We start from the raw sequence: 15,494 nt of genomic DNA, 5'->3' as shown, positions 1-15,494 counted from the left end.
TTCTGCTTCCGGGTCAGACTGTTCGCAGCCTCGAGATGGGGAAGATGGCGGCGGCAGTGGCTTCGTTTGCCACGCTGGCGACAGAGCCGCGAGAGGACGCCTTCCGGAAACTTTTCCGCTTCTACCGGCAGAGCCGGCGCGGGACGGCGGACCTGGGAGCGGTCATCGACTTCTCGACGGCACACGAAGCCCCAGGCCCGAGGCCCGGCGTGCCCAAGGTACGGAGGGAGGAGTCGTGCGCGCCGCGCCGCGCGCCCAGCGTCCTGCTGGGCCTCCCGGGACTTCTCGGCCTCCTGGGCCGGTTATGGAGGGAAGCCTTGCTGGGCCTGGGCGCCGAGCTGCCCTGCTCCCCAGCTGGCTCGCCGCCGCCGCCAAAGTGCTGGGCCGCATCCTCCTTCCTGCCGCCATTTCCTCCGCCACCCCGCGGCCTCGCTCCCCAAAGCCTGGAGATTGCTCGTACTTCTGGGTCCGCTTAACGCTAATGCGTTATTTTATGTAAAATCCGATAGAACGTCTTCTTGGACGTCAGGGTGGCTCCCCAGTTTCAACTAAAGCCTGCCTTCGAATAAGTCTCGAGCTGTCAAACGGTTGGGCGTGAGACCAGGCCCTCTCTTCCCTGAGACTTAAAAGGTCATTGCAGGATTTTGAGATACTCCATCCACGGTGAAAATAAATGTCAAAAGAGCTAAAGCTGGACGGTGGTGGCGCCCGCCTTTAATCCCAGCACTCGAGAGGCAGAGGGAGGCCTGGCCTACAAAGCGAGTTTCGGGACAGACAGAGCTGTTTCACAAGAGAAACCCTGTCTAGAAAAACCAAAAAATAAATTGTGTGTCTGTGTCTGGAGAGGTAGCTCAGCAGCTAAGAGCACTTACTGCTGTAGCAGAGAGCCTGGGCTCGATTCCCAGCATCCACGTGGCAGCCTGTAGCCGTCTGTAACTCCAGTTCCAGAGGATCGTACACCCTTTTCTGACCTCCACAAGCAAAAGACTCATGCGCATAAAATAAATTTAAAATAAATCTAAGCAGCCAACATAACCCTATTTGTTTTCCCCTTCCTAAGAAGAAAGAATATAATGAGGGCAGAGGGGAAAGCTGCAGTGGTATAATGTATATTTTCCTTAGTGGTGTTTTTTTTTTTTTTTTTTTTTTTTTTTTTTTTTTTTTGAAACAGAATCTTATTCTATATCTCAGGCTGGTGGTGGCTAATGAGTTAGAGGCCAGGCTAGTCTGCAAACCTAGTCCCCAGGCAGCCAGAGCTACAAAGAGCTACAACTCAGTCTTGAAAAACTAAAAGGAGAGAGAGAAATCATGACAGAATATTTTATCAGCCATAAGTATAAGTAACTAGAAAACATAAGTTGGTCAAGGCTCTCAGAAAGTTCCAGGTAGCCATTTTAAAGAGTGGTGGACTGGACATGTAGCTCTGGTGGAGTGCCTCCTAGCATATTCAAGGCACCGGATTTGACTTCCCAGCAACACAGAGAAAGAAATTTTTTGTTTTAAGCCTGCTTATACACCAGTCATTTGTTGGAATTTTGTCAGGAAATCTCCATGCTTGGAGGATATTAAGACAAAAGTTCATTTCTCAAGCCAGATGTAGTGGCACACACCTTTTAATTCCAGCAATTGAAAGCAGAGGCAGGTGGATCTCTGAGTTCTGGGACAGCCAGGACTACATAGTGAGGTCCTGTCTTCAAAAAACCAACAACACAGAAGAAGCTCATTTCTCTTTATGGTGGGGGAAAATTGAATATATTTTAAAGCAAGCTGAATCGATTATTCATGGAAGAATGAAGTGGGTTTTTTCTGTTTGTGTATATATATATATATTTTTTTTTTTTTTTTTTCTTTTCTATGTTACTGTATTGGGTTTTGTTTTAGTTTTTAGTTCAAGTAGTTTAGGTTAGTTACAGGGTTTCTCTTTGTGGCCTTGCCTCTCCTGGAACTCACTTTATAGACCAGGCTAACCTTAAACTCACAAAGAATTGCCTGCCTCTGCTCCAGAGTGCTGGGATTAAAGGTGTGTGGCACCGTGCCCAGCTACATACTGGGTCTCAACTAGTGTGATATCAGATCTACTATAAGATACTCTTATGTGCAAAGAACACTATGCACTCCGAATACTTAATTTTTTCATAATAAAAGCAAAGTTCTAGCATCAGTATTTTATCAAAGGTTAATACTTTGAGCAAATGGGCCCCCCAGTGTTTTATGGAAATAACTTTTTCTTTGTGGCTAGAGAACTCTCCATTTCCTCAACCTACTCCTTCCTGCCTGATATTTTCCTATTGCTGACTATAACAAGTGCTTCAGAAGCAGTGTCTTAGCACTAACCAGACTAACTAGCATTGTGACCTGAGATATTCCAAGATAGCAAACACTTTCGTGACTCCTTAAATTACTAACGTGTGTTCTCATAGGAAAGGATTGTTTGAAAGTTAAAAGGGGAAGCCCAAACTAGTTTAGTCTGATTATCTTATTAGCACTTCATTATTTTGCAGAACTGTATAATACTTGTTAGAATGCAGATAGGGAAACTAAAACCATGGGTCAAGTAGGCGGGAGAGCTGATACTAAGAACCCATAGTGGAAATGTCTTTGGAGGGTTGACCTCCAAGACAGTGTGCCCTCTGACGTCAGTTTCTCTCCTTCCAGGTGGTCAGATTTCATCTGAATGTGTCCTCAGTGACTGAGCAGGATGCCTGTAGAGCAGGTCTTCAGCCTGTGAGCAAGTGGCAGGCCTACGGACTCGAAGGCTATCCTGGTGAGTCCAGGCAGAGACTGGACTTACTCGGTCCTCCTGATTTCCTGGGAATGAGTGGTGAAGGATAAACAGGACATGGCTAAATACCCTGGAGCATAACCTATTTGTGCCTCCTCTGGGTTATCTGTCACTGCTTCCAAAGAGCAGAGCAGCTCAGAAGTGGATGTCAGGTCACTGGAACTGGGGATCCAGACCAGTTTTCTGCAAGAGCAGCATATACTCTTAACTGCTCAGCCATCTCTCCAACCTCTGGGTGTGTTCATTTTTATTTTATGTGTATGACTGTTTTGTCTACATGCATATATGTACACCGAATGTGGGCCTATCTTTCCAACCCCGAAACTCTTCCCCTCCTGTCCCCTTCAAGACAGGGTTTCTCTGTGCAATAGCCCTAGCCATCCTGGAACTCGCCTCACAGAGATCTGCCTGCCTCTACCTCCCAAGTGCTGGAATTAAAGGAATCTACCACTGCACTCATCCCTTAAACTTCTAACTCTGAACTTGCTGTTTTCAAGGTCACAGTTTTCTGTTGGCCTGGGCCTTGCTGCTGTATAGATTGTTCAGGGTACAAGCTGTTCAGGCCCACTTCTGTTTGATGTTGTCAGAAGTGACGTGTCTGCTTTCTCAGGATTGTAGGGTTTCCTGTCACTTGGGTTAGTACTTCATTGTGTTCTTAGGGATTCCCTTGGCTTTCACAGCCATTGTAAGCTATAGTTAATAGAAGTATAACATACAAAGTATGGGAAGGTCTCCTTTTGGGGTGATCAGAGGATTTTGTTTACTTCTTGATCCAACTTATTCTGGAGGAACTCTGTGTACCAAAACCTGTTTTTACTGGAGGAAACAAGGTCTGGGGAAGAAAAGATTTGGGTGGGAAATGTGACAGCAGGCATCAAACATCTGAAAAGTGGCTATTCACAAAGGTGAGCAGCAGTGGAGTGGTGGTTAAGGCGTAGGTTCTGGTTCCCATTTATCTGGACTCATACCTGGCTCTACTTTGTACCAATTGCCACAGGACAAATCTCTTCCCTTGCCCTCAGTTTCTTCAAGCATACAGTGTGTGTAAAAATAGAGCCCACCTCAAAGCGAGCAGAGTAGGGGATGGGATGAATCAGTCCAGCTATTATAACAGGATCCTATCTCTAAAGCCAAGAAAAAGAAAACTGATTTGGAGTTGTGAGTGTGTCAGAACCCCAAAACAAAGCAACTTAAAGAAAGGCAGATTTTTGACCCATAAAAGAAGCTTAGAGATATAGCTCAGTGGTAGTGTTTGTCTGGCATGCTCAAGGTCTTAGCCCAGTCACCATTACCAAAAAAAGCCAGGCAAAATAGCAGACGCCTTTAATCCCAGGAGACAGAGCTCTGAGTTAGCCAGCCTGCTCTACACAGTGAGTTCTAGGACAGCCAGAATTGCATAGTGAGATCCTATCTTGAAAAAAAGGAGGAAAAAAAATGAACTTACCTGAAATAGACTGCCCAAAGAGGCATTAAATTTCCAAGTTACTTCAAAGGTGTGAACTATATCAGATGTATTCTTTTTTATCTGTTCTTTTTTGGTAGTGTTAAAATATTATTTTCTTGTGTGTGGGGGGGTGTGGTTTGCTGGAACTTAGTCTGCACACCACGTGTGTGGAGTGCCTTGGAAACAGGAAGAGTGTTGGAGTTACAGGTGCTGGTATGTTCAAAAAAGGTGGATTTGAAGTTAAGAAACAAAGAAGACTAATAACTAGTGTTCTGTTTATCAGATGAAGACCTATGGTTAATTAAATCGAGTATTTGAGGTAGCCTTCTATGTCTGTAATAAGTGAAACAAAGACTTGGAGGATTCTTGTGTGACTGTAATTAGTACCTGGTAAAAATCTAAGGATGAATTTTGAATTCTAAAGTTGTATTAGGACAACACCATTGACAGCTAACCTTTCAAATTGCTTGTTCTTGAGGATGTTCCCAAAGTCAGATTTTTATATGGTGTCTCCTGTTCATCATAACTTGATTTTTCATTAACTTTAAGCAAAACCAAAGGATATGGGAAGTAAATGACAGAATAATGGATGTAAGAAATGAAAAAAGAAACAGAACAATAAATTTCTCCCCCGCCCCCCCCATCTTCTTTTTATAGGATTTATTTTCATCCCAAACCCATTCCTCCCAGGATGCCAGCGGCACTGGATAAAACAGTGCCTTAAGTTGTACTCCCAGAAACCTAATATATGTAATCTGGACAAGCACATGCCTAAAGAAGAGACCCAGAGTGTGTGGGAACAGAGCAAAGAGTTCCTCAGGTAAGTCTTAACAGCCAGAGGAAGATCCTTGAAGAAACTGCTTTGAGTAAAAGTGGATACATTGGGGGTTTCCCCCCCATCTCTGCACAGCACTGTCCTGTTCTTCCCTAAGAACATTTGGACAGATGCTTTGACAGTTACAAAAAAACTGAGATCCATTTTGAGTCTTGTCATAGCTTAGAAACTGAATTCATCCTCCTCCTCGTCCTCACATGATTTGTTTTTATTCAAAGTGTGTTCCTTTGTAGACTTGTAGGAAAGTATCACTGATACCACTTTACTCTGCTTTACACGGAGGTGCCACTGCTAGCTTTTTATGGTGGGTCAGTTGTTGCTCACAGAAGAGCTGCTGTTTGGATCCACAAATACTCACTGGAGTATCATTTGGATACCAGGCATGATGCTAGACATTGGAGACACTTTCCTTATGCTCAGGAATTATATACAATAGAGCTGGGAAAACATTACAATAGTGGGAAGCACTGAGGAAACATAGGAGGAAATAATTCTTCCAAGCAGCATGGAGGCATCCAAGAAGAAAAAGTGACTCTTTTTTTTGGGGGGGGGGGTACAATTTTTAATAATTGTATCTATTGATCTATTACCCACCCCCACCCCAACCATTTCAGCTATTCTTCAGGATGATTAGGGATTTGCCATTCAGAATAGTAAAAGGTCTGATTAGGAGTATTTATCAGACTGAGCAGAGATGATATTTACGAGTATGTTCTGTGAAATAAGAGCACAGGGCATGTATCCTGGAGTGTTAGAGATTTAAAAGAAGTTAGGAAACATTTCCTAGGCATATCCGTAGACCTTGCCTGACTCAGCTCGTGGCCAGGCAAGGGGGACAGCGTATGCAAGAGTAATTGGAGTTCATGCAAGTTCTAACCAGCTTAATCAGTAGCTGGGTGAATTGCAGTACTCCAACATTCTGTTTCTGTCATCTGGCAGTTTTCATGCCAGAGAGTGTGATATTTAACCTGTTTCTTTATTCCCATTCAAAAGGGGAAAGCCAAAAACATTTCCTGTCTTCTGTGATTTCTATAAAAGTGTGGAAAATAACATATTTAATTAGGTAACAAGTTTAGAGTTTATAATTTAATTTATCATGAGGCTGGTCTCTTGCATGGCAAAGTTGGAATACTTTATAAAAATGGAAGCCATGGTAGAGTAGACAGAACAGTAAGTGGGCATGGTAGATGGAGTAGGCCCAAATTGTACAGGGGTTAGCAATGTAGGGCACAAGCTCGGGGATCAGATTGCCTGTATTCCCGTCCTTGCTCAGCTCTGCAGGCTGGGTAATCTTGGACAAGTTGTTTTGTTTTGTTTAACATTTCCCTCTGGATTCTGTGAATGTGTGTGAGAAATCTTTAGAAGATGCTTCTTGAAAATATATCCTCTTGGTGGCCTGTCTGCCCTTCATGCCATAAACTATCATGCTGCTTCTAATGGGGGAAGCACAAGATTTTTAGTTCAGAGGGGAAGAAAATAACAATTAGCAGGTTTCCTTTAAAGCCTCCTACGTCTGTAGCTTAGGTATATGTAGGAGCAGTGTGGAAAACCTTTCCTGTTCTTCAGCTTTTAGTGCTACCATTAGAACTGAGGGCAATGTAAAGGAAGATCTGACTGAATGAAATTAGGGTGCTTAATATTACTAAACCAGCCTGTATTTTCAAATAATTTATTCTTTGCCTTCTGACATATGAGTATAGAAATCACAGTTGCCTTCTAAGATAGCTCAGATGAACCTCTGTAATATATCATCCAATGGACAATAGGGAGATATATATATTTTTTAATCTAATAAATTAGCAAAAATAGAAATGGTGGTGATTATACCATGTGGTGTCAAGGCTGGGAGAAATTGATAGTCTGAGATATTGTGCTGGCAGCATTGGAAATGAACTAGGTCTCCGGGTCCCGTCCTGTCACTGTGTAATACATGTTTCCATTTCCTCACATAGAAAATAGAGGTGTTGGGTTGGATAAGCCAGCCAGGTGTTTCAGTCATCTGTCAGCGTCTGTGAGCAGTACAGTAACACTCCACTTCCAAAGTCTGTCAGGAAGGATCCACTGTCCCGGTACTCCCCCAGAGATTCTGATTGCTCCAACATCCTCCCACATTGAGAACCAGCAACAAGAAGGCCTAAGGATCCTCCGACTTTTATCACCTTAGAACTCTGGCCATTTTAAATAGGAATGTACTAGAAAAACAGAAGTTGACAGAATGATTGCATTTCACTTCTGTGCTTTGTTCAGGGATGGTATAGCTAGAGTCTTACACAAAAGCACAATTGGGGCTGGGATATAGCTCAGTACTTGTCCCTTGTTCTTAAGTGTGGGGTCGGTGTGTATGCAATATTTAAGTGCAAGTACCTTTATTGTAGTCTTGTTCATGAGTAGGAGACCAGATCAATCAGGCATGGCCTGTCCCAGAAGTAGGGTATAGCCATTAAAAGACCTTAAATCCATCTCTTGGAAACAAAGTAGGTATTAGAATCAGATTAAATAATCATTTCTCACTGTATTAAACCCAGCCACCTTAGTCCAATCTGCTTTTTGCCCCTTTACAAACTTTTTCTACATGGAACGTAGATGTCATGTTGTTTTTTGTCACAGCTTCTGATCTGAGTTGTTAGTTCTGATGAAGCTACACAGGGTTAACACAAACTGAGGCGTCAGTCAGTTGGGCTGGAGGTCATTCTAGGCTACTCATACTTAACGACCATTGATTATAGTTCAGGGGCTCACTAGATCAGCCCGTACACCTCAGGAAAACACTGTGCTTTCACTAAGTTGGGGCTAGACAAATTAAGACTGTGAAACCAGGTGTGTGCCTTTCACTATGGAATCAGGGTATTTTGCCTTGATAGCACATTGATGATTTTACCAGCCAATGAGCTCCCAATTTTTAGCATCCAGAATTTTGGGGGGTACATTTTGTTGTATAGTCACTACTGATTTAATCATTAGTCATGTAGACTAGGGAGGTGACCAAGTTCAGTTCCCCAGAACCCATGTGTTTTGTTTTCTTTTAATTAAAAGGAAGAAAGAAAGAAAAAAGCCAGACAGGCCTTGCCTACTTATAATCTCATGACTGAGGAGGCAGAGACAAGCAAATTTCTGGAGTTCACCAGCATGTTTGGAAAGTTCAGGGCAGAGAGAGACCCTGTCTCAAGAAAGGGAGTTTGGGGCTTAAAGTGTTTGCCACACAAGCTTAAGGGTCTGAATTCAACCCCCATACCCACTTTTTGGTTTGTCAGGACCAGGTTTCTTTGTGCAGCCCTGGCTGTCCTAGAACTCTCTCTGTAGACCAGGCTAGCCTTGAACTAAGTGATCACCTGTGTCTGCATCCTGGGTGCTGGGATTAATGGCGTGCGCCGCCACCACCTGGCAACTGTGCCCACATTTGAAAACAAACCATGATGGCACTCACTTATAATCTCAATGCTAGAGAGATACAGACAGACAGATCCCTGGGACTCGCTTGCTGGTCTAATCACTGAGCCCTGTGTTTCACTGAGATACTATCAAATAAAAGCGAGGTGGATATTTCTTTGTTTATGGCACCAATCTGACCTCTGGCCTCCATGGGCATGTTCATCCACAGACATAGAAGGGGCACTTACACCTGAATATATACAAGTCATTAGCCACGTGATTGAATTCAGTCTGGAGGTCCAACTAATACCACTTAGCATAAAACCTCACTCCTCTGATCACATGGTTGGCTTTTATGGGATTACTAGCCATCGTCCTGAATCATCACTCCTTAGCATAAACCCAGGTGTTATGCAAGGAGCCACCATGATTAAAAGTGGGACACTATCAGGAAATCCTGAGGGTTTAGGGTGTGTGTAGCTCTTACTACATACCTGCATGTAGGTTCTTGAGTCTTATCCCCAGGACCAGGAGTAAAAAAGAAATTTCCTTCCCAGAACCAGAGCAACAAATCCTTTGTTAAATGACACTATCATGGTTTTTGTTTGGGGGTATGTATGTGTGTGTTTTGATGTAGTGTGTCTCTATGTAGTCCTGGAGCTTGCTTGCTATGTAGACCAGGTTGATCTTGAACTCAGAAATTCTCCTCTATCTGCCTCCTGAGTGCTAGGATTAAAGGTGTGTACCACTTTGCCCAGCATCATGTATTTAGAAATTTAAAATTATAGCTTATAAGACCTAGGTAGTCTGATCTGGCTCCATGATAGTTCTAATTTATTTCCTACTGTTCTTTATCATTTGCTTCTCTATAGCCACCCTGGCCTGAAGTGCTGTTCCTTAAACACATCAGGCTTGCTTCCACTCTTTGTACTAGCTGTTCTTGCTCTATTTGTTTTGTTGTTCATTTGTTTTCTGACAAAGTTTCCCTGTGTACACCAGGCTGGCCTGTCTCAGAGCTTCACCTGCCTCTGCTCCCAAGTGCTAGGATTAAAGGGGTGTGCACCAGCAAATGTTTCCTAAAAAAGGAATTAAGTAGGGACTTGACTTATATGCTGTTGAATAAATTTTTGAAAAACAAACAAAACACTAAAAACAGAAGTTCCAGCCAGCCAGAGAAGCTCATCCACACAGACATCACGGAAAAGCGCTTTTTGCACCTAGAGTTGGTTCCACTCTAGCCAGTTTTGTGACTTTGGTCCAGCTAGCTGCACCAGAGCACCAGGGGAATTGGAAGACAAAAATGGGTCTTCTGAGAAGACTTTAGTTCAACTTCACACAGAAAGGAGTGCGGACAAAGAAGCATCCGACCTCTGCAGATGTGCACAGCCCAGAAGCCCGACTCTAGTGGCCGGTTTGTTCTAGCAGAGTGTGAGTGTTAAGAAAAACAGAAGCAGGCTGGGCAGTGGTGGCACATGCCTTTAATCCCAGCACCAGCAGACAGGATCTCTGAGTTCAAGGCCAGCCTGGTCTACAGAGTTTCAGGACAGCTAGGGCTACACAGAGAAACCCTGTCTCCAAAAAAAAGCAAGCAAGAAAGAAAAACAGAAGTAAATTGAGGGGATAAATGGCTGAAATAGATAGATCCAGGTGTTTTGTGCATGTCACCCCATCAGATGGACCAGGCAGATGAGTATCAAACCAGGTTGCAAGCTGACTAAGGTAGTGGGTTTCCTTTTAATAAAGACAACCTTTAGGAGGGCCCCTCCCTGTGGATCTGTATGGTTGCTGGGGAGAGAAGAGAGATTTTCTTCAGTAATAGCCACCAGTAATGGGTGGAAGGCTTCTTAAATGCCTGTGTTAATAGTTTGGCGGCTAGAGAGATAGCTCAGAGGTTAAGAACACCGACTGCTCTTCCAGAGGTCCTGAGTTCAATTCCCAGCAACCACATGGTGGCTCACAACCATCTGTAATGACATCTGGCACCCTCTTCTGTGTACATAATAAATAGTGAGGCAAAGGATTTCATGCCACCGTTTCCTGTATTCTGAGATCATTGTTTATTTTTCTTGTTTTTTCTACTTTTACCAAAGAAATACTCAGCAGATCATTATACACCTTTCCCTTCTGACCTGGCTTTCCTCTCAGAGCAAGTTGCCGCTGCCTGTGGATTTCAGGGGTTCCAAGCAGAAGCAGGTATCCTGAATTACTACCGCCTAGACTCTACACTGGGGATCCATGTGGACAGATCCGAACTAGATCACTCCAAACCATTGCTGTCCTTCAGGTAACTTAATTCCAAGGATTTCAGGTGTTTTTTTTTGTTTGTTTTTTGTTTTTTGGGTTTTTTTTGTTTGTTTGTTTGTTTGTTTTCTCTCTAAGACACTTTTAAGCAAAAATTTAAATTTTTTTGAGCCGGGTGGTGGTGGTGCACGCCTGTAATCCCAGCACTCAGGAGGCAGAGGCAGGTGGATCTCTGTGAGTTCGAGGCCAGCCTGGTTTACAGAGGTAGTCCAGGACAGACTCCAAAGCTACAGAGAAACCCTGTCTCGGGGAGAAAAAATAAATAAATTTTTTAATGAGAAGTGCTGTCATTGCTGTGTGTAATAAGCACATTAGATGGCCATAACACGAATTGAACCAGGCTTTTGGAAAAGTGAAGCAGAATACAGAGCAAAACACAAATCCTGAGTAGTTCCCCCTCTGTCCCCCTAACAGAAGTTTTAGTATGTGCAACTTGTCCATAGAATCTCAACAAGAAAGGACTTTTCATTAATTGTCTTGAAGATGGAGAAATTAGAAACATGGTAAATGACTCGTGATTTTATTGAAATACTGAATTTTAAAAGATGCATCAATAAAACTTAGAGAATGTTGAAATTCAGTTCTTGCTTTGTGTGTCTGCTGCATCACAATTTATTTTATAACAGCTCTGTGGGCTATCATAATAATGTACAGGGATCGTGAGAACACAAGCCAGAATAGTTTACAAGTGATGGCTTTCGGGCTGAGCAGGTGCCTCATTGGTTAACTTGCTGCAAGTAACAAGCACGAGGACCCAAGTCCAGACACACGCCCTGCCGCCCCCACCCATCCATGTAAAACTCCAGGCATACCAAGTAGAACATACCTGCAGTCCAGTTCTTGAGGGGAAGAGTAAGATGGAGAGACAATGGATCCTGGGACTGCAGGCTCAGTGAGAGATCCTGTCTCAAAGAACAGTCTGGTGAGGCCTGTGAGATAGCTCCTCAGGGAAAGGCATTTGCTGCAAGCCTACGACCTAAATTCAATCTCGGGACCCATGGTAAAGGAGCATACCAACTCCAGGAGTTACCCTGACTTCTCACATGCATAGTAATTTTTCAAAGGTGGGCTGATTTTAATAAGATGGGGTCATTAAGATGACTTAGTGGGCAAAGCATTTCCTAACAATCCTGCTGGCCTGTATTTGATGCTCAGATCCCCCAGTAGAAGGAGAGAACTCCAAAACACCCTCTGACTGCCATGTGTGCTCCATAGCCTATTTACACACCTATTAGATGCACACAGAGAAATAATAAGAATAAAGTAGAAGATTAAGAGAAGCAGAGCTAGACAGGTGATTTGGTGGTTAAAAGCACTGGCTGCTCTTGTAGATGACTGAGATTTGATTCTCAGCAGCTACATGGTGGCTCACAGCCATCAGTAACTCCAGTCCCCAGCTGTCAGGTTCCCTGTTCTGGCACTGAGGAAACTAGGCACACGTGTACAGACATATATAGGGACAAAATACCCATACACATAAAAAATAAATTTAAAAAAAGATGGACGAGGAATTATGGAAGATGTCAGCATTAACCTTTGGCCTCCCTCCTCACAAGATCACACAGATCAAAAATAGATAAGGATCATGAGGTAGCTCAGCAGGTGAAGGCACCTACCACCAACTCAACCTGAGTTCAGTCGGTGTCAGTCAGAGATGTAAAAAGAATACAGTTGACAGTCACAAGTATAACTAATGACAAACTTCTGTTTTTACTTTGACCACCTTTGTAGCTTTGGACAGTCGGCCATCTTTCTTCTGGGTGGCCTCAAGAGAGATGAGGCCCCTACAGCCATGTTTATGCACAGTGGTGACATCATGGTAATGTCGGGTTTCAGCCGCCTGTTAAATCATGCGGTCCCTCGAGTCCTTCCCCATCAGGATGGGGAATGCCTGCCTCGCTGCCTGGAGACACCTCTCCCAGCTGTCCTCCCGACCGATTCGCTGCTTGAGCCCTGCTCTCTGGAGGACTGGCAGGTGTGTGCTGCCTATTTGAATACTGCTCGAGTTAATATGACTGTCAGACAGGTACTGGCCACAGGCCAGGACTTCCCTTTGGAACCCATGAAGGAGACAAAAAGAGACATTACTACAGGTGATTTGTGCCATCTGGATGAGCAGAGTAACCCGATAAAACGGGCAATGCTAAATCTTGACAGCTAAGACTTAGAGGTTAGCTCCTGTTGCCATGTGCTCTAGCCCCAAGGCAAGCCACACACAAGCGGGGAAGAAGTCATCCGCAATGCTGCTGCCTGGACACTTAGAGAGTAAACTGATTACAGTTGGCTCAGAGAAGTGTTTGACTAAGTCCAGTCCCGGTAGGTATGATAATGATCTACATGATTTCTCAGCCTCTGGCGTGGCCTCTGGGAGGAAGAAGTGAATTCATATGTCTAGTGCGTCATGACCTCGAGGTTTATTAATAGGAAGTAATGTTTTCCTCCCAGCAACATGTGATTTGTGAACCAGCAACCAGGATTTCTAACTCCTAGTTGTCATCAGATTCCATGTTGGAGCTCCTCACTCTTCTCTGCTCTCAGAGGGGAGTCTTATGCATGAGAAGACAATGGAAGTGTCCCTCAGGAGCTGCAGCTGGCACTTGTTTGGATAGGCACATGCCTACCATGCACTAAGTCCTGGGTTCAACACCCTGTGCCACATAAATCAGGTGTGGTGCAGGCCTGACCCAGCACTCCCAGTGGTAGAGGATCAGAAGTTCAAAGTCACTATATAATCAGTTCAAGGCCAGCCTGAGCTACATAATACTAATCCACACAAAGTGACCCCCTAAAGAAGTTAGTCACCCATAGCCTTTGCTTAAAGAGATAAATACAGGTAAACCAAAGGATAGGGGACAGTAGTCTCTGGCTTTTAGGTCTCTGGACTCTTCCTGGTGGCTTTTTAATTGGTTTTGATGGACTAAGAAAGTCTTTAGAGTGTTTTGTTAACTGTTTTCTCCATGAATAAACACTCCATCTTAAATTAAAGATCTGTATCTGTCTTTGAGAGTGTATCAAGGATTCACTTTTTCCTTGTTTTATTTGCTGTATTGTTCATGCTGTTGAAGCCTCATACTGTTTGTCCCCAAAGTATTGTGGCTGTCATAACAGAACACTCCGTGACAGTCACTGTTCTTTTCTGATGTCGCCAATTTAATGCCATCTCCATGGGGAGTTTGGATGTTAAAGGGAAGTTTGGTGTGCCTGTTAGTGAGGGAGACTGGGACTGGCTGGGAATGACACCACTGCCTGCTGTCTGCAGTGTGTCTCTGCCCTGTCTCCTCCTCCATTTATCTGCACTTGATTATTGGGTTCATTTGGTAACTGCGGGTAGAGCATTTTTTGTAAGGAGCAAAATTTAATACAAATCGTATATGTAAGCTGGATTCTAAAATTTGTTCATCCTAGCGAATTTTTATGTAACTCACCCCTGGGGAAATTTTAAGTTTCCCTTGATGTCCATTAAATGTGACCCACCTGAAACCAACAAGCTGCTGTTTAAGACAGACTCTTTAGATAAAGGCATTGGCCTGTGTTTAGGAGCAAGTGGAAATACATTAGCCAAGGGCAGGGACCTATCTCCATCCCAAGCCCTGTAGGGAGCATGCTCATTTAAGTTTCAGGCCAACAAACTGCAACCCAGCTCATTTTGTTGCTGTCTGCAAGCCATTTCTAAGTGGCTGTGCATTGTGGGGAAGGGGTCATAATAATATGCTGACATGGGGCTGGAGAGATGGCTCAGAGGTTAAGAGCACTGACTGCTCTTGCAGAGGTCCTGAGTTCAATACCCAGCAACCACATGGTGGCTCACAACCATCTGTAATGAGATCTGGTGCCCTCTTCTGGCCTGCAGGGACACATGCAAGCAGAACACTATGCATAATAAATCTTTTTTTTAACAGAAAAGGAATATGCTCACACATAAAACTTCTATGAAGTTCTAACAGCAATTTCTTGGAGGGGTGGCTGGAGAGGGGACCCAGAAGTTAAGGACATTCTTGTAAAGAACCCAAGTTCAGTTCCCAGGACCTACAATGCAGCTCACAAACACCTGTAACTCCAGTTCTAGTGGATCCAACCCCCTCTTGTGGGTCTGGTCCCTGTGAGACAACATAGTTACAAGAGGCCAAACAAAGATAAAAATCAAGTTTTGTTCTTGGGGAATAAGTCTGCAGAGAGGCTCTGCACCTCGACAGAACAGGTCTAGCCTCCTAAGGCAGTACACCTGAAGAAAGGACCAGTGGGAAGCTGTTTTTAGTTAAGCTCTGTGTCACTATGGGAATTAAAATGCAGCATATGTAGTGGAATTGGTGTGGTGTTGAGGCAGGACAGTCGAAACAGGAGGACTGGCACCAGTGAGAGTGAGTCACACCCTCTTGGGTGTTTGCACAGTCCCAGATTGAGGAAATGATGGGACTATTCCACATGTTTTCAGAGGAGTGTACTTGGGCCGAATACATTTCACTTCTGGGAACTGAGTCTACAAAAGTCATCAGAGCCATTCAGGAAGCTTTTGTTCAAGAATGTTTATCAGAGTGAAGATTTAAAACCAGCCACATGTCCAGCAGCAGGAAGTGGCTAATCAGATCCATGTTTCTCCACAAATGGTTCTAGAACTCTTAAGACTAGGCAAAGCAGCTCCCTTCCTGGAACTGTGGTCCTGCAGATATACTACGCCCATATACAGAAAATGAGTAGCCTTTTCAAGGGCAGTAGGAAATGGAGAACTATTTATATTTAAGGGAAATTCTGATCAGTAATTTATG

The 15,494-nt window shown here is 43.8% G+C and overlaps 1 protein-coding gene and 1 non-coding gene across 2 annotated transcripts; both read left to right on the top strand.

Moving 5' to 3' along the window:
* Positions 1–6: 6 nt before the first annotated feature.
* On the top strand, positions 7–14,495 carry Alkbh1 (alkB homolog 1, histone H2A dioxygenase). The gene is made up of 6 exons (XM_036205642.1): positions 7–218; positions 2,656–2,764; positions 4,884–5,046; positions 9,770–9,858; positions 10,480–10,714; positions 12,463–14,495. Exons 1-6 carry the CDS (start codon positions 36–38, stop codon positions 12,890–12,892), a joined length of 1,209 nt encoding a protein of 402 aa, XP_036061535.1. The 5' UTR covers positions 7–35; the 3' UTR covers positions 12,893–14,495.
* LOC118595934 lies at positions 5,847–5,981 on the top strand. Its single transcript, XR_004946619.1, has one exon. It is a non-coding gene; the product is annotated as a small nucleolar RNA SNORA58 (small nucleolar RNA).
* Positions 14,496–15,494: the final 999 nt, after the last annotated feature.

The sequence above is a fragment of the Onychomys torridus genome, chromosome 14 (assembly GCF_903995425.1).
Source record: "Onychomys torridus chromosome 14, mOncTor1.1, whole genome shotgun sequence".
In the NCBI taxonomy this organism is placed as follows: Eukaryota; Metazoa; Chordata; class Mammalia; order Rodentia; family Cricetidae; genus Onychomys; species Onychomys torridus.
Note: the sequence above shows the minus strand (reverse complement) of the source record. Positions and strands in the feature narration are given on the sequence as shown.